Raw genomic sequence first — 20457 nt, forward strand, 5'->3', positions numbered from 1 at the left:
CCCTACTAATAGGTGATTGAAGAACTCCCTTTATAGGTTTGTGAATTTAATTTGAAAACATACTCATTAAGACTCTAAGGTAGCTCAGTATCTCTAGTGTCTAAGGGAGCTTCTGCCAGGTATGAAAAACTGAGTGGAGTTTCCTAAATGATAAGATACGTGCAATGACTGCGTTTCTGTTGCATCTTTTTTCCCCCCTGCACAGTTATAGTGGGAATAACTCAGAACAATGACTTACTGTTCCCCCTCAGTAGCTAAGTAGCTAGCTAAGTCGTCCCCTCCTCCCCCATCCTCCCCCTCCTCAACAAAAGTGACGTCGCGTCCTCCGTCTGTGTGTGGCTCCATAAAACGTGTCACGTCTGGACGGCACTGTAAGTGTTGCACAGAGGCGATAGGGAGGAGATACAGTGGGTACAAGGCGCAGGAGCTCATTCATCTCGTTCTTGAGTCCAAACACAGCACCAGAGCTGAAGTACTTTTCACTTCAACTTTTTTATTTTTACCGCCGATTTAATTTCCTTTATTTAACTTTTTTTTCTCCTTTTACTACTTTTGCACCTGCCCAGAGGATAGTGCGCCGGTGCCGGGAGTTGGACTGCCGAGCAGCGCAGGAGAGCTCCCCCGCGAATCGCGTGCAGGCATATGGGGAAATTACTGCTGCTTTGTCCTTGCGCACCTGAACCTTTTGGGGATTCATGAAAGGCGTTTTATAGGCCAATTAAGACTCGCAGTCAGCCGGAATTTAAAGAGACAAACAGGGACTCGATTGCATTTATTTTTATCACAAGGTTTGCACTTTGGGGAAGTTCGCAGCATGGCACCACCTGACTGCTTCAACCGGGTTGCTGTCATCTTGTGTTTTTTATGTCTAACATTAGGTGAGTCATTGTTTGTGATCATGTTTACATACACTATATATTTACGAGTGAAAGAACAGACTTTCTGATTGTTAATTCCCTTCAGTGAATGAAAGACTGATTGCATAATATTTAAAAACACGAGATATGGTAAATGGCCTGCATTTGTATAGCGCTTTTCTAGTCCCTAAGGACCCCAAAGCGCTTACACTACATTCAGTCATTCACCCATTCACACACACATGCGATGGCAAGCTACATTGTAGCCACAGCTGCCCTGGGGCGCACTGACAGAGGCGAGGCTGCCGGACACTGGCGCCACCGGGCCCTCTGACCACCACCAGTAGGCAAACATGGGGTTAGTATCTTGCCCAAGGATATTTGGCATGCAGCCAGGAGGCAGCCTGGGATCGAACCACCGACCTTCTGATTAGTGGCTGACCTGCTCTGCCACCTGAAAGGATCATATATATATATTAAATTTATATAGATATAGATATATATAGATATAGATAGATATAGATATATAGATATAGATATATATAGCTGCCAATTTTTACAATAAAATTTTTTTAGCATTATTTTTCTTTTTCTTTTTTATAGTAATTTAAATTTCTCCGGTGTTTAATTGACCTGCAACCAAGAGCTGATTTTGTTGGCGGGTTATTCTTTGATCCCAGCTGCGGTGTAAAATGATTTCTGTGTATGGATATGACCGCAGATTATTTGCACATTTTCGAAGATCATGCGCCAACAGAAAAAGTCATCATTCTGCTATTGAGTTTGCAATTTTCACACAAGCCCCTAGAGGTCGTCTGTCATTGGGAGATTGTTAGTACGGTAAAATGCGTTGATTCATAACAGGCGATTAGTCGGGCTCTATATTTTAATATGACTGGATTTACTGAGATGAGTAAATGGTCTGTCAGAATGGTCTATTTTTGTGTGCTTTCTTAGATACTTTGAATATTTTGCATGTCAGTACTTTGTTATAAATTATGAAAGGAAAGGTTCCTGCAATTGGTATGTGTGCGTGGACAGGATTAAACATTGTGTCATGTTTTATCTGACAGTCCTGTCAACTCCATTGTCTCAGTCTCACGCCACAAAACCTGAGTAAATCTGGGATGTTCCTTCACCTTGTGCCAGGTCCAGTGTGTAACAGAGATACAAACTGAGGCTTCCTCACCACTTCAAAATAAACAGCCCATCCAAACAAAGGAAATAGTGTTCACATTCAACCTCTTTTACTGAACACACACACACACTGTGTTTTTGAGTAGGTTTCCTTCACTGTCCACTCACAAAGCGTGGGAAAGACGCAAAGAGGAGGAAGCGGATGTAGGGACAAGAGAGGCAGCCTGGAATTGTTCTGGCTAGTAAAGGTCACGGAAATGTGACACGCTACCTGAGCAAAGATTTCTTCCCGGAGCTCCTTGTGCTCACGTTCAACTATGTCAAACTTCATCCACAAGACAATAGCAAGGAGGAAAGGGGCTATTGTTTCAGTACAGGAGCCACTGACTGGTAGAGACATTAGTTACTGATGGTCGTCAAGGTGTCTCTGTTTATTCAGAGATGTGTAAGATGTTTTTTTCTGGTGAATAGCTGTGAGAATGTCACGGTGTCATCGTTAACTAAGCAAAGTTATAAGTGACTGAGTGATGCGCAAGCATTCGACTGGGTTATTGTTACACAACATCGACCTATATCCCAGTAATTTTAAAGATGGCTTAGAGTGAAAAGGGAAAAAAAACTGTATTTGCTGATTTCTTAATTTTTGACTTGCAGCTGCTTCTTATTCAAAATGAGCACAGGTTACATATGTTCGTTCTGACCTTTTGACACCAATTTAACTGAAGCGCAACAGCTCACACAAATGTCAGCAAGATAAGCTTTTTTCAGTGGACCCTTCTGGATGTCACTTGAGATATGATGCTTGTAGGAATACTCATGCAATGGAGTTTTCCTTTAAATGGTAAATGGCCTGTATTTATATAGCGCTTTACTAGTCCCTAAGGACCCCAAAGCGCTTTACATAACCAGTCATCCACCCATTCACACACACATTCGCACACTGGTGTGGTAAATGTAATGATATATATATAATTGAAATGATCACTTGTGTTGGACTGATTCTTTTATTCTGGGTTCTGAGTTACATTTAGTCAGATGACACCCCTGAGTTTAGGAAAGAAAATTGCCATGAAAATTATAACTGACACATCAGTGACTAAGGAGATGGGTGAAATGGAAAGTGGAAGCTGTCCTTTTATTGTTGCTTGTCATATACAACACTCTCTTTGTCAGTTCTTTCTTTTTCCTGCAGTGTAGACAGTCCTGTGACGAGAGGGGTTGATTTTGTGTCCAGAGTATTTTTTTGTTTCCTCCGTGGACACTTGAAGACTGGAAAATGGGAGTGATGACGTGTCAGCCAAGTGCAGTGGGGGCTCATTGCTCACTGGCAGTACATCTGGCTCCATGCAGGCAGTACACATCCTAAACACACACACACACACTAACCTGGAGTGGGAGATTTACCAGTAGAGCAGAAAACACTGGGAAATTCAGCTTTACAAATTGAACTGTGTTGCTTTTCTGGATTATTCCAGCATCTGTTCCATGCTAGACCTATCCACCTCGAACCAGCAATATATTTTCTTTGAATCCTGCATGGGATTTCGATTTCAAGGAGCTTCTGTCTGCCTCTTAGTCTTAATCATACATTATAAAACAGGAATCCTCTGGGTTTACTATTTAGGAGTCTCATGCAGGAGAACCCTCTTTGTTGGCTCTACACAGCTTCATATAACCTAGAGTGGCCACCCATCACGGCCAGATGTTCCTTTATTTTGTTTTTTTTTTTGTTTTTTTTAGAGGAGTCTGGGGCATTTTGCCTCCAAACCTCTAAAGGCTTATACACGCCTAATAAAAAAGGCTTTCTCTGTAACTGTTGTCTTAACCTTGCAGTTGGCAAAGTGTAGGGTTTTTGTAGGACTCTGCATGTGAGAATGTTCCAGGACACAAGTAGCACAGCCAGAGCACTGTTAGCTGGTTCTTATTATGGCAGGTGGTCAAGTCTTGTCAAAGGTTTGATAAAGTTTGTCTTGAATATTTTGTCAGTCTAACTTGCAGTGAACTGTCACGGACACTTTTGCAGCAGGACAGCAGCGTGACCCCGAGAAGGTGCGATGTTTAGACCGCCCAAACTCAGATTTGAAGGATACAGATCCTTTTAAGTCCAGCTTCTTAACAGATGTCAGTAGGATCAAAAACGGGTTAGTGAATAGTGTATTGCATTTGTTTTACAATAGCTACCATAGCACTATCCATGACAGACTATTCACTACTGTTTCACTCTGTTTGCCAGGGTCACAGTATGGCAAAGCTGACTCATGTACTCTAGCGGTAAATCCGTCCTCTCCCCCTTCCACTTTTTGTTTGGATATTGATCAGGTTTAGCCTTTTAGTCTGGCTTCATAGCAGATGACAGAGTAGTATCATATACCATTTAAAGTACTTTTAACATATAATTGAGAGAAAATATAAAAATAAGTTAGTGTGTAGTACGTTTGTTTACATAAACTACCAGTGCGCTATCGTGAAATCTCATCGCAGAGACTGTTCACTATTGTTTCAGTCCATCGTCAAGGTCACAGTACAGCAAAGCTGGCTCCTTTACTTCGTAATTCTCACTTCTCCCCCCATCTAATTTTGTGAAAGCAGAAGAGCAAAGGATAAAGTGGCAATGATACGCAAAGGAATCGTTGGGCCCTATTCCCAAAAATGATTTTCTCCCTCGACTCTCAAGACATTCGTGCCGTCTGATGATGGGACGGGAAGTACAGGGAGGTGAAGTGTGCCCTCTGCAAAAGAGAAGGGAATTCCGCACATTATTCCTTGCGCTTCAGGGGCTGTGACTTGGAGTTTCCTTTTCGGTTCAGTGACAGTACAGTCATCTGATACAGTAATATTTTTTTTTAATTATTACACAACATCACCAATGAGCTACTGGCAACATGCTGGTGGCATTTATATCACTTTTCTATTTAGCTTTATGTATTTTTTTTTTTTTTAAATTTGTAGTTTTGTAGTGTTTTAAGGTGTTTGTAGTCACTGAATTTTTTTAGGAGTTGTGCTCAAATTATCTTAAACACAAAGAGTATATGCTTTCTCTCAGGTCAGGAACATGACTAACAAGTATTATTCAAGATCCTTTGACAAAATATGGCTAAGCAGAGCATACATAGGCCATTATTTTCCATTGCAATGCTGAAAATCTGAATCATTTAGTCTCAGTCTCAGCCATTGTTTGGCCGTTCTTTCAGACTAAATATTTATTTATTTTCTTGACCACAGACATTTCTATTGAAAAAAATCCTGAAATCCATGCTGTTCAAAATTTTTGTCTGTATTTCCTGACCATTTGTCTTTTCCAAACACAGTGTCCTGTGTCATTTCCTCTAATCAATGCCAACTGAGGACAAAGACACAAAAATGTGATTCTGGTCTAATCTTAGCTAACCTGGCTCTGTGTCAGCAACCAGCTTGATGCTGTGTGAGTCAATCGAGATCATGCAAGTGAAAAAAGCAGAAGTCAGTCGGCCTCTCGCACCCTCCCTGACTCCCTCTCTGTTTGTTCCATGCCTGTCCTCTTTGTAATGCCTTTTAATGAGAACCAGCTTTGGGGCTCTTTGAACCAACTCAATATGAACAATTTCTGGCATTTTTCAGGCGATCTCCTGAAGGAACGCAGGGCACAGCTGTTGCAGGGGGTTAGGGTTGTCAGGATGCCAGCTAAGGTCAGTTCTGGGCAGATGGGAGTTTTGAGGATGGGTGTGTAGACAAGACAATGTTTTTTTCCTCTCTTCTCTTGTCTTTTTTTAATGGGCTGCTGGGGGCCCCTGCTGGTTCACCCATCTGTAGTGCATTACTGAAGAGAAGGACATAAAAAATGTGCTAGTTTTAAAAGATAAGCGTTTTGCCCGTGCAATTCAAGGTCAAGATGATGATTCTGGGTATGCTGTGGGACTTAAGCATTTATGCATGGGATGTATTTGTAACCGAGTCAAAGATTCAAGAAGTTGAAAATGCCATAATTAGTCTCAGTGGACTCTTTTAATCTGGACGAAGTGTTTTCATTGGGGTAAAACGTCTCATTACTCATCCAAGTCTTCAGTCTCTGCCCTGATTTAGACTTTTGCGGTGAACCTTTGCGGTGAGCCTTCGACACAACCGACGCAAGTGGCCGATGTTGCTGGCACTTATGCTTGCGGAGGTGCATATGTGTTCATTATTATGTGGTTGTGTCCTGCCTTTTTATATGCATGCCAGCTGATAGAAACAAAATGTTGACTCTTTGTTGTGGTCATTTTTGGGAGGTGGCAAGCATATTTGTCCCCCAGGTTTTTCCACTTCTTTGGAAATTCCCTCAGAATCTTTCCAATAGGTTTAGCAATCTCTTTCCAGGAATTTTCAGCGATTTTAAGTCCTCATCTTAAGCCAATGATTGTTCTTCTCTCACTGATCTTTTTTTTTTTTTTAAATAACTGCAAAGGCACAGGAGGACTTAACGGTAATGATCAGACCAATCACAATATTTGTAGCCTGCATTGATTCAATGTGCAGTTACATTTCTTGGCAGGTTATGCATAACAACAGTGCAGTATATGCAGTATAGTTGCATAATGACCGAAACTGGCACCATTGCCTAACAATAGCCCAGAAGCTCAGTTTCGTTATTGTTCATTGTCATGACCTCTGGACAATGGACATGCCCATATGGAAAAGAAATAGTAAAAACTTATATGTGATTACTCATGAAAGTGGCCACTTTCTCATTACTTTCATATATTGTTTTAGTAAGTATCCAAAACATACAAGTTTCATTATATAATTTTTCAAGGGATCTTGTATCTGTTTTCACTCTTATATGCTTTTCATACAAGTTTCACACAAGACAGATACAAACTTTATAAGATTTATATATATCTTTTCCATATGGGTGAGCACGTTTCACAGAAAGTTGCATTATAAGCATTATAAGTCTGTGAAAGATGGCAGTGGTTGTTCTTCTGTCCTGGATCACCTCTGACAAATGTCCAGGTGCAATAATTGCATTTACTCAGGGAATTCCCTGACTACAGTGGGGATAGTACTTCCTCTGTGTTGCAGATTCCTGACAGCCATGAACTTGTCACATAGTGGTGCTAATTTTGGACATTTTGAAACTTTGATTGATTACATTGCGATTGATGGTATTCTTGTTTCTTGTTATGTATCAAGGCATAAAAAATGCAAAGTAGAATGCCCTTAAGAAATTTGTCTGGCAGCTATAAATAAAAGCCATACAATTATGAACTGCAGCTTATGTGGTTGTTTATTGAGGCCAGGGCTCTTGATTTGTGTTCATATGCAGCCAAAAGTGTGTGGTTTTACGACATGAAAGAGTGCAAGCCACAACCCTTCCCCTCTGCTTAACCTTGGACAATAAAACAATGATGTTATAACATTTTGTGAGGAAGTGAATATTGAGTCCCCCTGCCAACACTGGCAGCGTCAGCTCATTCTTGCCACAACAGCTGTTCTGAATAATACACAAATGCTAGGAGAACGTGTGTGAGTGATTGTTTTTCTGTATTTCTGTGTGTAAATGCAGGTTTCCAGGTGTGTGGGTAACACATAAAATAGGCCATTATCGCCCCTTAAGCCAGTATATGCATCAAACACATAAACCAACATTATCCTTAACAACAGATCAAGGGTAAACTTAATATACTTGTTTTGTGTCCACAGTGACAGGCTGTTTAGGGATCTTAGTGAAAAGAAAGAAACAACATCTGGGACTGGGACTCTTTCTGGACAGCAGGCAGAACTACACTGTTTCCTATGTTAACTGTTGTTAGAGAGACCTCTCAACAGATTCTGCTGGCTCCACACGAGATATGTCCACCTCTGAATCAAACATCTCCACCCTCTTGATATTATAAGCACAGCATTCAGAGTAAAAAGTCACTAGTAAATGAACAAAAAAAAGTATTTGGTTCCTGCTAAATCGGACTGTGTTGACCTTTTTGGCATCGAGGCACAGCTGCTCCATGTATCATCCTCTTCCTCCCTTTATTCTATCTTTGATCACCTAGGACCCCGATCCATTCAACAACCTGCTCTCCAGCTCCCAAAAGTCCCCACAGTGTGCTCTCAGTGGACAATCACTTACACAAGAGGCAGGAGTAGAACTGGACAAAGTGAACCCACGCGCACAGCACTAAAGGCACATTACACAGCAGTTGTGCAATGGGGACTTCCCGCTGTGCTTTTCATTTTGTTTAGCATAACAATGATGAAAACATACCATTGAAGAGTTGGTGTAAATGTCTGTGTGTGTGTGTGTTTTGCAGGACATTTGGAGAGCGCAAACTCGCTTAGGATTCATCCCTCCGGCAATCCAATCGTTCTTCATAAAGGCAATTTGTTAAACCTCACCTGCAGGTATGCAGTTGAAAGCACCTACTTTTGTTGGTTTCACTTGAAATGTAATCAAACATTTATGATGGTGGTGTATAACTCTTCTTAACCACTTTGCATTACAATACAACTTCATTTACTTTACCTTTGCTCTTCTAATTGCTGGACTTCTACCTCTGCGCTCACCATATGGCAGAAATTTTAAGGGAGAATTAGCAGGACGTCCCTGGTTCTGTGGACTCTTACTAGCTACAAAGAAGCTGGGACAGTCCCTGACCGGAACCAGCGATAGTGGTCAACGTTTATCAGTCTTCTGCCACTTCCTTTATGGAATTTAGAACCCAAGTACATTCACATTTCTTAGGAATTTAGGTTATTGCATCATTTTTTTGGCCTTCAAAGAATGCTTAAGAACTCATGTTGGTTTAATGTAATGCTTCCTTACAAGGCCACATTGTAAGAAGCCTGATGCGTAGAGCACTGTCTTGTTTTTTGGATGTGGATGAGAACTAGAGGTTCTGCTTGACCCAAAATTCTGCAGGCAAAGGGAAAGGAATGTGAGAAATGCTAGATGTTCCTCTGGGATCTCTTTAATGAGCATTTTAAACTGAATTCTGCGTGGAAAGAATGTGTTAGTTAAGCACATCATTGAAGAGAAACATGTTCCCATGTGAAAGTTCAAACTTTTGGATGACTCAAGATGAACTTGAAATAAACTTAAAATGGAAATGAAGCCCAAAAGCCCCCAGGGATAAGCTACTAAGTTTAGTAGCTTTTGTGGTTACTGCTAGATGTGACACCTTCTCTAAAAATAGATCCACTTTTAATAGAATTAATGGTTTGCTTTTTCTAATACCATTCGCCTCGCCCAAGATCTAATCTCATTTAACATTCTCTCTCATTTTCAATAATGTCAGAGGTCACGGTGTCTTCAGCTGGACACTTGCCAAGCGGTCGATCTCATCGCAGGGAGTGAAGGTGGAGAAGTGTGATTCAAGACCTCACCGTCAGTCTCACTGCAGCAGACTGATAGTCACACACCTGATTGCCAATGACACTGGGACTTACACCTGTAAATACACCAAGGATGGTTCAGACCAAATCAAATCCACCTATGTGTATGTAAAAGGTGAGAGCTAGAAACCGTTTTGGATGTATAATACTCAAATTATGAGGTTCTTAATTTAAGAAGTTACCCAATGTTAGAAAAACTGAACTCTAAAACTGAAAATTGTTCTTACATTTTGAACCAAATGTTTTTTTTTCATTCAGAAATTTAAAATGCACGGAAGATTTGTGTTTAAAAAAAGATTTCAAAGGATAATTGCTATCTCCTGATGGCAGCTGCAGGATTTAATGTTGAACTGATCTCACAGACGGTGATAATGACAGTATTGAACCGACAAAGAACAGTGTGGTATTTGCAAGACATAAGACACAAGACACATCCTTTATAGGAGGAAGAAAGAGTGAGTTAGGCAGCAGGATGTAAAGGACCATGGTGTTCAGGGTGTACCCTACCTTTTTCACTATGTCAGCTCCAAAAGGCTTTATTTTTTTAATGACGTGGGAAGAATGTGCAAAAAAGAAAGCAAGCAAGACCTGCTTACTAAAATCTGTAGTTGTATGCATTAGATATAAATATAGAGGCGGTTATTGCTACCTTTTTTCAACTGGAATCCTGACTGAGGTGCCACAGGTCTCCATCTGAGAGAAAAAAATAGAGAAAGGAAGTGGTTTCTGTGGTGCTGCTTATCCTCTCACCTCTTCTGGAGGTGAGAGGATAAGCTAATTGCTCGGGAAACCCTGGTCATTGACCATTTCCTGCTTCTGCTACTGTTTTCCTTGTAACAACGCTTCCCTAAACCTCACATGGCACTACATACACTTATATGACTGGATATTGTACTGGGCAGCAGAGAGTAAATTCCAATATCAGCCAATGTGACCAAAGTGGTTTTATATTTTGAAAAATGTTGGTATAAAGTTGCTTAATATTGGTCTACAACTATTATAAATATAAAGCTAGCTTTAATTCTTCTTGTGCTTTTTAAATGACTTCCACAGTTTACCTTCTGTGTCCTATTTCAAAAATCCTCAGCTGTTTGTTAATTTTTGTAACTTTTTCACACCACTAATGTTCGACCTTCCTTCAATCACAGACTATTTATGTAGCCACAGCGTTCCCACAGACTGACTGTCCTTATATGGCCAGAATTAACCAATCTGAGATTTGATCTCTTTTCTGGATCTCTGTTGAATACCCTGACATGCTCTTTTTCACTTGGTAAACCTCCTTTTCCTAGTGGGTCAAAGGTTCTGGAGCCTGTCTCAGCAGACGTAAGGGGTGGGGTACACCCTGGTTATGTTGCAAGTGAATCACAGTGACAGAGAGCCAGAGACTGGGAGAAAACACATGCACTTCTAAAACAAAATATGCACAAACCACACTCGAGGATCACAGCCAGCTGGCAGCTATGAACCCATTATCCTCCTGCTGTGATGCAACAATGCTAACCACTGCACTTTTAAATTAAGTTGGCTTATTTTACCAGAATCTGAATAATTTTACTAGAAAACATGGTTTCCCCAAAAAACAACTTGTGATGGGCCACATTTAATTTGTAATGGTGTTTCTGCCTGACTTGTGTTTAAGATGTTGAATTCTTTTTTTCAGATCCCGACCAGCCATTTGTGGAGCCTGTTAAAAATTATGTTCTTGGCATCTACAGGCACGAGACCAGCCTTGTTGTCCCGTGTCGGACATCCTCACCTGATATTGATGTAACACTGACAGGGGTAGGGTCTTAAGCACCATCATGCTTTTATAAATGCCTTCATAGTACTGCATATTATAGTAATACACAGTATTCTATAGACACTGCTTAAAATGAACTTCCAGGAAACTCACACAGCACGTCTCCTGAGAGCAAGATTACTATTAATACCACAGCAGGGTATCCTTACCTGTTTTGAAAAAAATGTCCTTCCACTCCTTGCATAGGGCATCACAGTGGTTCTCACACCCTCTGTGTGTTAAATCATTCTAGCACACAGAAGCAGACCGGGGACAGTGGCTTAGCTATGGGAAGCTCAGGGGCGGCAAAGCGAGTCATCCTGTCTGCTTCCTCTAAGAGCAGGAAGGTGTTCCAAGAGTGCTTTTCTCAGAATAGCTCATCAGGCTAAATTTAGTCTCTCTGCTCTTACAAACATCAGGAAACAGCAGAAAAGTTGTGTCCAGTCTTAGAAAACAACAGGTAACAGCATAAGACTGTTTGATCTTAGTAGGCAGCGGTTGAGTACTCCCTTGTTTTCCAGTGCACTTATCTATACAACTTAAGACCCTGTTAGTACTTGATGATGTGCCTTTGTGGCCTTTTTGTGCTTTTTTGTGACATTTTGTTTCATTGTTTGCGATTAATATATGACTGTGTCATAGTGCCAACTGTGCATAATCACTTCTGACTCTAATGCCACAGATAGTACTGGTGTGACCTTCCTGTTATTAATAAATGCATGACACTCCTCCTTCCTCTTCACCTTCCTTCCTTCCTTCTCTTCCATTGCCTCCAATCCCAGTCCTTCTTCTGACATGAGAACAAACAGCAGCAGGCAAGGACATCCTTTCCACATGTTATTTCCCTAATTGCATAAATTAATGCAGCAGTCACATTCACAGTGCTTGTTACTGGGAATACTGGTTAAAACGGCAGGATACATGACTGACAGTTCACTGCACTGTTACCTGTGCTATTAAGCAGGTGCAAAACATCGCACAGACTTTGTACCCTGGAGCTCTCATTAACACTGCTTAATGTCATATCTGATTGCACTGAACATTTACGTTCTTCTACATTCATCTCCTTCTGGTAATGTCTAGAAAAGTTCAGGGCTGTCATGCATGTGTTATAAAACAGCTTAACAGATGTGTCCCCAGCTGAGCCCGGTGGAGCATGAGTTACGTGTTAAATGAAGTCATGCAGCTTCCTCTTTAGTCAGTCTGGCTCAGTGACCTATATTTGGCATCACAAGTGTCATCAAATTAGTTTTGCCTTTTTCATTACAGGCGCCAAGTTTAACTGAGAAGGTTACAAAGGAAATGGTGTGGGATCCAATGGTTGGGTTCAGGATCCCCTACGGTGCCTACGATTCATACAACATGCTGGCATGTCATGCCAAAGTCAACAGTCAAGTGTTCAAGTCAGAATACCTTCCTAGTAGACTGAGTGAGTCTGTTGCTTTCCTGGTGACATGACTTTTAATTGTTTTTAACTTTCTGATTGTTTAAGGTTTCATAACATTTCATTATGTTTGTTCCAATTTTACAGCTGATGTCCTTAAAAATGTGAGGATTACTCCAGATAACAACCGTGTTAAAATCTTGGCTGGAGACACCCTCATCCTCAACTGTAGTGGGGAGACCACCTATAATGGAAGAATCAACTTCACCTGGCATTTTCCAAAGGGCAAAGTAAGTTAATGGTTTATCATTGACTTTACAATATTATGGAACAGCCTGCATAAGTAGGACTGGCATTTATGGTGCTTTCTTTGTCTTCAGGAAAAACGGCATAGTATAATCAAGTCCCTACTCAAACCTTCTAAGGTCCTTATAATGAGTAACACTTTAGTGTTGCCAAACATTACCATGGAGGATAAGGGAATATATCATTGCAAAGCTGAGCTGAATCCCAGAGTAAATGATACTGTCACGGCAAAAGTTGTTGTCTATGGTGAGAATGCTTTTAATGCTTTATTATTACAAGTGAAATTAAAAGAATTTTAGGCTGTGAATTATTGTAATATTGGGGCGATCCTGTAAAGTAGTAATGATAACCTTATTTAATCTATACTCTTTGGTTGCAGAGCATCCATTTCTTAACATTTCCTCTAAGAATGGACAGCATAGAACAGTCACTGAAGGTGTAAGGAAGATTGTGTTTGAACCCAGGGTCATCGCTTTGCCACCACCAGACGTGATAGCATGGTAGGCAATGGTTTCGAGCCACTATAAATAAACCTTTTGTTATGAGTGTTGGGCACCTCTATTATTGCATATGCACAACAAACAAACTTTTATGTGCCTCTAATATTCAGGTACAAGGATGGGGTTCCTATCCAGAAGAATTCCACTTGCTATAGGATGTCTGATTTTAGCTTGGCCATCACTGATGTGCAGGAGAAGAATTCTGGCGTGTTCACCATAAGCCTGGGCAACAGAGCAAAGGGGCTGTACAGGAATCTCAGCTACGTTCTGGAAGTCACAGGTAAGCCATTACCACAAACCTGATAATCTTCACTGATCCTGACGAAATGAAGCAGCGCCTTGGCTGTGGACCGAGGCTGCCCCCAGCACGTCTGCTGCTGCTCTCAGTCTAGATCACTGGACGGCAGGTAGCAGCTCTAGTGTGAGAGGAACTTGGGAGCTTGTATATTCCAGGGCTGGATTGACGTAGCAGGAGCAGCTGTTGTTGATTATTGGGGCTCTTTGAAAGGGGCTTGGCGGAGTGTGTAAAAGGCCCGAGTTCTATTCTGCACACGGGCTCCAGCTGCCCCAGACCCCTCCAATCCTTACACCCTGTGTGCATACAGTACGGCTCATATAACCAGCATGTTCTATACATTATGTATTTAGCTGGAGAAAAATCAGCTTGCAATTCATTGTTATGACAACTCTTTTAATATACTGATAAGTGTCAACACTAGGATATAAATATTTTAGCATGTTGAGTAGATACATGAATGGAGTCTGCTTGCTATAAAGAACAAAAAGGAGACTGTATATCCCTTACTTCACACTTAGCATGTGGAGGGAACACATGCTAAGTGTGAAGTAGCATTCTTTAAACATTTTTGAGGAATCCCAGTAGTGTGCCAAAAAGTGTAAAAATCAGGCCCCTCTAGCCTCTTATAAACTTTATTTATGATCCTTGACCGGCCCACTTCACAAAACTTTTATTTATTGGAATGAATTTTTTTTTACAAACACAACAAAGTGGAGAGAAAATCCTGGCACCAGTTAGAGAACTATTTTAAATCTTGTTCATATGTTGTTTACAGTCGTCAGAGTGCTCTGGATTACTACGTGATGTGCAGGTGTGCATGAGCTGGGGCACTGAATGCAACACAACTATTTCTGTTGTCCAAAATGCAGATAGTGCTGAGATAAGTACATCTCCCGAGGTGGGAGAAGCATTTTTGTCTGTTGTTCATTGCAGCACAAATGGTTGACTCAGTGACCCAGGCATGGACTGCGGTGAGATTGTTCTTTGACCTAGAGCCCTGGGCTAGGCAGGCATCCCCCCACTCTTCTCCCTACACAGTCTAAAGGAGAGCTAATGTCGACGGCCCGCCTTTCATAGCTGCACATCAAGACTGTCTTTCTTTTTGAGACATTTTGAGATTCCACAGCAGGCGGGGCCGGTACGGTCGATTCTTTTAGCTAACCCAGTGGGACAGAGAGTGGGGTGTGGACAGCCAGGGTGAACATAAGGTGCAAAACTAAGCTGAATGAATACGATTCAGAAAAAAAATAATGAAAGGAGAAATTCCTGATCCTATCATGGTGAATGCTGCTCCCCTAAAAAATATCTAGAATTCTTTTTTTATTTGCTCATAATTGATTTAAAAAAATGTGTAATGTGGGAGTGGGAGCTTTTTTTTTGGCTTCTTAAAGGAGGCAATCATGACCTCTGATCTAACATGTTGTCTTTCTCTTCCAATTTCTCTCCATGTTTGTGCGTGTATGTGGTTACTGTGTACTTGTGTGTGTATGTAGTGAAGCCAAGTATTTCAGAGGCGGAGCTTGCTACTGTGGACGTGCAACCTTACATGTCGGGCAAACAGCATCATCTAACCTGCACTGCTTTTGGCCTGCCGTTGCCAACCATCACTTGGCACTGGCAACCATTTCACTCAGAACCGAAGTTTAAAAAGTGAGTCACCCTCATGTTACGCTCGGTCTGTCACGGTTGAGCAATACCATAAGAAATTCAAAGCATTTCAACAGTGTAAGTAACTAATTTCAAGCAGGCCACTTAACCTAAGTGTAGGCTCAAAAACAATTCCATGCTTTGAATTGTTTGAATTGAATTGTAAAGTTACCAAGTCATGAGCTCTATCTGTATACCAGTTTCAGTTTTGGTTTTCCAGAAAGTTACCGCCTGATGTTTCTCTCTGCATAAAAAACTGTCGCATTTTTTCAGCCTGAATAACTGTTGCAATGATGCAATTGAGTCCACCTGCTGTGGATATAATCTCCATGTTTTGGAAACCATGCACAGGGTGTCTATGGAATCATACAAAGTCTTAAAAGGTTCACAATTAATGGTTAATCATATAATTTTTAGACACTTATGTTTTTGGAAATTTTAAGGACAAAATTGCTATTCCCACATCTGTTAAGCTGTTTCAAACTTGGGACAATGGGATACTAACATCAGTTATATCATTTTCTGGTCACATTAATAAACATATGACTAAATACTTTCTTGTTCATTCTGAACATCTGAAAGAGGATATTTCACCTTTTTCTGTCTCTCTTTTGTATGTTTAGTCTAAAATCTGTTTTTAAGTTGGTATTAAAAAGTCTTTAACTAGTTTGTACCTTTAGACGCAAACTCCACAATACTGACTCAAAATCACCAACAGCAACACGCAGTGAAGAGATACCTTCGCAGGATTCAGAGCCACCAGTCCGACCCGGAGATCCCTCTATAAAGCAGACCTACTTTGATTCAATTGACTGTGTCACAGAACATGACCCATTAATCAAAGGAACAAAGCCGCGGAGAGCTGCCCTCTCATTAGTGGTCAGTGGTTCTGTAGGCTAAGAGGGGAGTTAAATCTCAGATTCCCCGAGTTATTGCAGCGCTGAAGAGAACTGAGAGTGCTGTATATGTGTGACTGTGCATGGATACCAGCCTGGCGGTGAACCCGTACACAAAATGAACATTTGAACAGTCACTCAGATCGTGGTTTGGAGGGCCTGTGAATTGTAAGATCAGGAAAACAATGGGCCATTAGCTGCGTGTTATCAGTCTCCACATCCAGTGGCAAAGAAAACAATGCAGACTGAAAGCGACTAATTATGTTACATACTAGATGGTGTTAAACCACCAGTTTCCCATTGGTTTCTTCACTAAATTATCGCATAAAACCAGCTGCTGCTTACCAGATTCGTGATAAAATATTGCAGAGGTTTAGTAAGGTCAAAGCAACTCTTTCTGCTGGGCCAAAGATAATCAGGGCTGGCACCAGGAACTGTGGCTGGGCTGTGGCAGGCGGCTAATGAGACAGAGGAACAGCTATAGCCTGGTGGGAAGCCAATTGTGCAAAATGTTTGTTTTATAGTGCCCTGAGCCTGCAGAGTAGCTGTCACTGTAAATCCAACTTGCATCCCTTAATCTTTTGGGAGCAAAGGAAATGTCACTTTTGGGGAGGGTTTGAATTTGAGAGAAGCTTTTTAAGAAGGCAGAAATATAGGGTTGTCTTTATCACCAGGTTGAGAAGTTATCAGCTGTCCTTTGCTGACCACCAAGGTCTCAGGATCTGCCTTATCTCCTCTGGCCAGAACGTGGAGGGGTGTTCCTGTATGAGGTGACGCACAGCACAACCCTTCCTGTTGCTGCTGCTGTTTCCTTCAGTGCCTCTCCACTCATCAAACTAATTGTTCACCACCAGCGGGGCCTAAATCAAGGCTTTCTCTGGGTTTAAGAAGTAGGACACCCCATGCTAGAGGGTTCAGAGAACCCTCAGGAGAGGGCCTTCACAATGAGATAGCAGGGTATACATTATTATCGTGTGATCTGGACAGGGTGTGTTTTGATATTACACTAAAGTTCTCAAATACAAAAGACTGTTACATTGTTCGTTGTTCAGAATGATTGATTTTATTGCATGTTCTCCCTCCTGTAGTGATTTGGAGCCTGTCTCTGTCAGAGTGGATGAAAGGAAAAACGATTCCTACAACTGGATTAAAAACATAAACACGAATTCTCAACTAGTTAAAGGAAAAAACAAGGTATGTAGATTAAAGTTATATGTAGTATATGTTTTTAAACAATGGATGCACTTTATAATATGCATTTCCTCATGAATTGAGTCTAATAAATAGCTGTCGCCAGTATAAAGAACTGGAAGAGAGATGGTATGGAGAAATGTGCGATAAGAGATGGGATTTGTTCCTGGAATTAAGCTACCTGGGAATTAGGGACAAATAACTTGGTTTTATTACACATTTAATGAGCCGCATCTGAAAAGAAAGGTTTTATATTTACAAGAAAAAAATAGCGGTAAAGACACTGCTTTACCTACACTGGCTTTCCTCTTGTACAAAAGCTTTTGCTCTTTGAGGCCCGCAGTTTGGAAATGGTGCAACCACAACTGACAGACATAGTTCATTTCCCATTACTAAAGTGAAATACACCCCAGGTTTTCACAGTCTTTGTAGTAGATGTAAACATGAAACAGCTACACTATGAAGGCAGGCTTAGGTTTAGCTTTAAGGCAGGCATATTAATTTTATTTTATTTCCTAAAAAATCAACGCTTAAGGCATCAATAGTTAGATAGTTTGAAGATAAGAATCCCTTAGTTTTCCTTAAAAGACATCAAAGACGTATTGCCATGCAAACCCCAAACATCCCACACAGACTTTGGTTCAAATCTCCCGTGGAAGCTTGATGCTAAAATTGTTCATGCCATACCTAACTGAGAACAGGCCTTCGCTGCCATGCCCCTTGTCTGTATAGGATTTGGTTCAAAAAATCCATTACAGCTGTTTTAGAGCAGGAGAAAGCATCATTGACCTTTCTGAATCCATTCTTTGTTTTGAACTGAATTTGTAGTCCATAAATTGCTGGTGCGCTCATTAATTGTGAAACGGATGTCGATGCCATGTAAATGCGAATGACTAAGTGACTGTTTACCATTACTAACTGTGAAATACATGACAACAAGAACTATCCAGTCATTTGCACACCACGTAACTGTAAATTTGGCCTTCTTTACAGGTCATCGATTTTTATACGTGTCTGACATAGATATAGAGGCACCTCTTATTTACAAGTACCTGTGGCCAGTCGCCGGTGCTTTTATGAGGGTCAGGGCTAAGGTTCAACGATAACAAGCAGCAGTTTAAACGAAGAGGGATTTGGTGGAGGTAAATTCCTCTCTGTCACCCCATATAAATCGTTTTGGCCCGTGAATGAGAACATAGTCATGACTGGGCCTCCTCAGAAAGCCCAGCAAAAAAGGAGAGTCATAATATAAGGAAACACTAAGGGAAGACTTTGGCACAGAGGTCATAGTGTGTTTGGTCAGGTCACGTCTTCGGGACAGGCACAATCGTCTCAGTGACTGCTTTCAATCTCATGTTACATAATGGTAAGTAATAGGTGTAACATAATATCATAAGGTCACTCAGTGTTTTGACAAATGTTCTATCAGCAAGGTTTGGACGTTATGATACTTAATTTTGATGCCTGTATGTTTGTAAAGTGAACAGTTTAAGTAAAGGCACGCTGATGTGGTTTTGTAGCTGCAGCTGGGTTTCTCACAGCCAACACAATAGTTCCTACCAGCCCAGGAAGTTTAGGCCAACATACCCCAGACAATGTACCCACATCATTCACTCTCTTTGATGTAGCCGACTGACCCCAAAAACAGATGTCCCCATGAACACTAAACAGAACCCCATGCAGTCTGGCCTTCACCCAAGTGTCTCACTTATTATTTTGTCTATTTAAGCCATTAAAATATTGTGCTAACCTTAAAATCGAGCATGGCATTGGAGGTGCTCTCCAGGAAATGGACATGGAGGCCCAGGTCTAGATCTATAGCACCAGTATGAAGGAGACTCTTTGGCCTTTATAACTCCAGCTGTATCCTTTCATTAATGTCAAGCACTGCAGACTATAAAGCACACCAGGCTGTGTCTAGACCTCCCACTTGTTTATTAAGAGCGACTCGGTGCTCTGATGGTGATTGAAACCTCTAGAATCGATCACACTGACAGCAGAAAGTGAATTATGATATCAAGCATTTGTTTCTCTTATTATTATATTTATTATGTTTTATCTGCTTTTAAGAATTAATCACAATCGCTTTATTGATTCCAATCAGACTGTGAGTACCCTGGTGATCGGAGATGCACGAGTTTCAGGACAATTTTACTGTAAGGCTGAGAACGACATTGGCAGCGCCCACATTACAGTGCCTTTCTATGTTGATGGTAAGTAGGTCACCAGAATACAACAAGTAAAATGTAATAAAAAAAAACCCCAAAACATTATAATCACACAGCTGCATGCAGAAACACATTAGTTCAATTACAAAGCACACTATACCATGAGCTCTATGCTTTACAAATGATCTGTGTGCACATCGCACGCTGTAATGAACTGCAAGAACAGGAAAGGAATTCACAGATTGCATTGTGCAATAAAGAAACCAGAGGGGGGCATTAATTGAAAACATCTTCCACTGTAGTTGAACAGCTTCGGGGCGGAAGAGAGGCAAACAAGTCCTGAGGCATATGGAGTGCTGTACATGGCATGCATTTAAAAACATCATTGAATAACCGCATTCCTGCTCCTGCACCAGCAGGTCATTGCTCTTTCTTCATGAGCCTGTGTGTGCAATAAGGATTTACTTTTTATGTGCATGTGAGCAGTTCCAAATGTTCCCAAAATGAAAATCAACTGAGACGGGTATGTAATAACAGTGGGGACGAGGTGTCACCGTGCACAAGCAGAGCTCACTTTGCAATAAAGTGCATCACCTTTCCTAAAAAGTTGCATGAATCACATGTCCTGAAGGGTGGAGGACTTCTTTTGGAGTGGATGCCAAGTACCAAAAAATTATTTTCCCAGGGTGGGAGAATTCCCAAGAGGAATCCCACTCTCTTTCAAAGGTGAGGAAGGCAGAGAATGATGGAATGCTGCTAAAAAAAGAGGACAGGATTGTAAAAACAGCTGTCTTCTCTTACGGAACAGAGAATGCTTTCCAGCAAACTGAATAAACAAGCGCATTCTCTATCCCTTGGGGCACACAGTCAGCCTCGCTCAAGTTGGATCACTGCAGAAGCACCATCAACATACTTCTAATTAATAGTGATGAAACAGGAAATAACA

General features: G+C 41.1%; 1 protein-coding gene across 1 annotated transcript in view; it reads left to right on the forward strand.

Moving 5' to 3' along the window:
* The first annotated feature begins 363 nt into the window (after positions 1-363).
* kdrl (kinase insert domain receptor like) overlaps positions 364-20457 on the forward strand; it is a 41845-nt gene continuing 21751 nt past the window's right edge. Inside the window, exons 1-12 of the mRNA XM_042221045.1 lie at positions 364-878; positions 8258-8348; positions 9242-9453; positions 11002-11123; positions 12391-12550; positions 12653-12795; positions 12886-13057; positions 13191-13311; positions 13422-13591; positions 15103-15259; positions 17241-17346; positions 19448-19556. Of these exons, the coding sequence (XP_042076979.1) occupies positions 815-878; positions 8258-8348; positions 9242-9453; positions 11002-11123; positions 12391-12550; positions 12653-12795; positions 12886-13057; positions 13191-13311; positions 13422-13591; positions 15103-15259; positions 17241-17346; positions 19448-19556 (1627 nt within the window). The 5' untranslated portion in view covers positions 364-814. The remainder of the gene's footprint in view (positions 879-8257; positions 8349-9241; positions 9454-11001; positions 11124-12390; positions 12551-12652; positions 12796-12885; positions 13058-13190; positions 13312-13421; positions 13592-15102; positions 15260-17240; positions 17347-19447; positions 19557-20457) is intronic.

The sequence above is a fragment of the Haplochromis burtoni genome, unplaced genomic scaffold (assembly GCF_018398535.1).
Source record: "Haplochromis burtoni strain Fernald_Lab_line unplaced genomic scaffold, NCSU_Asbu1 Contig_4, whole genome shotgun sequence".
Lineage (NCBI taxonomy): Eukaryota > Metazoa > Chordata > Actinopteri > Cichliformes > Cichlidae > Haplochromis > Haplochromis burtoni.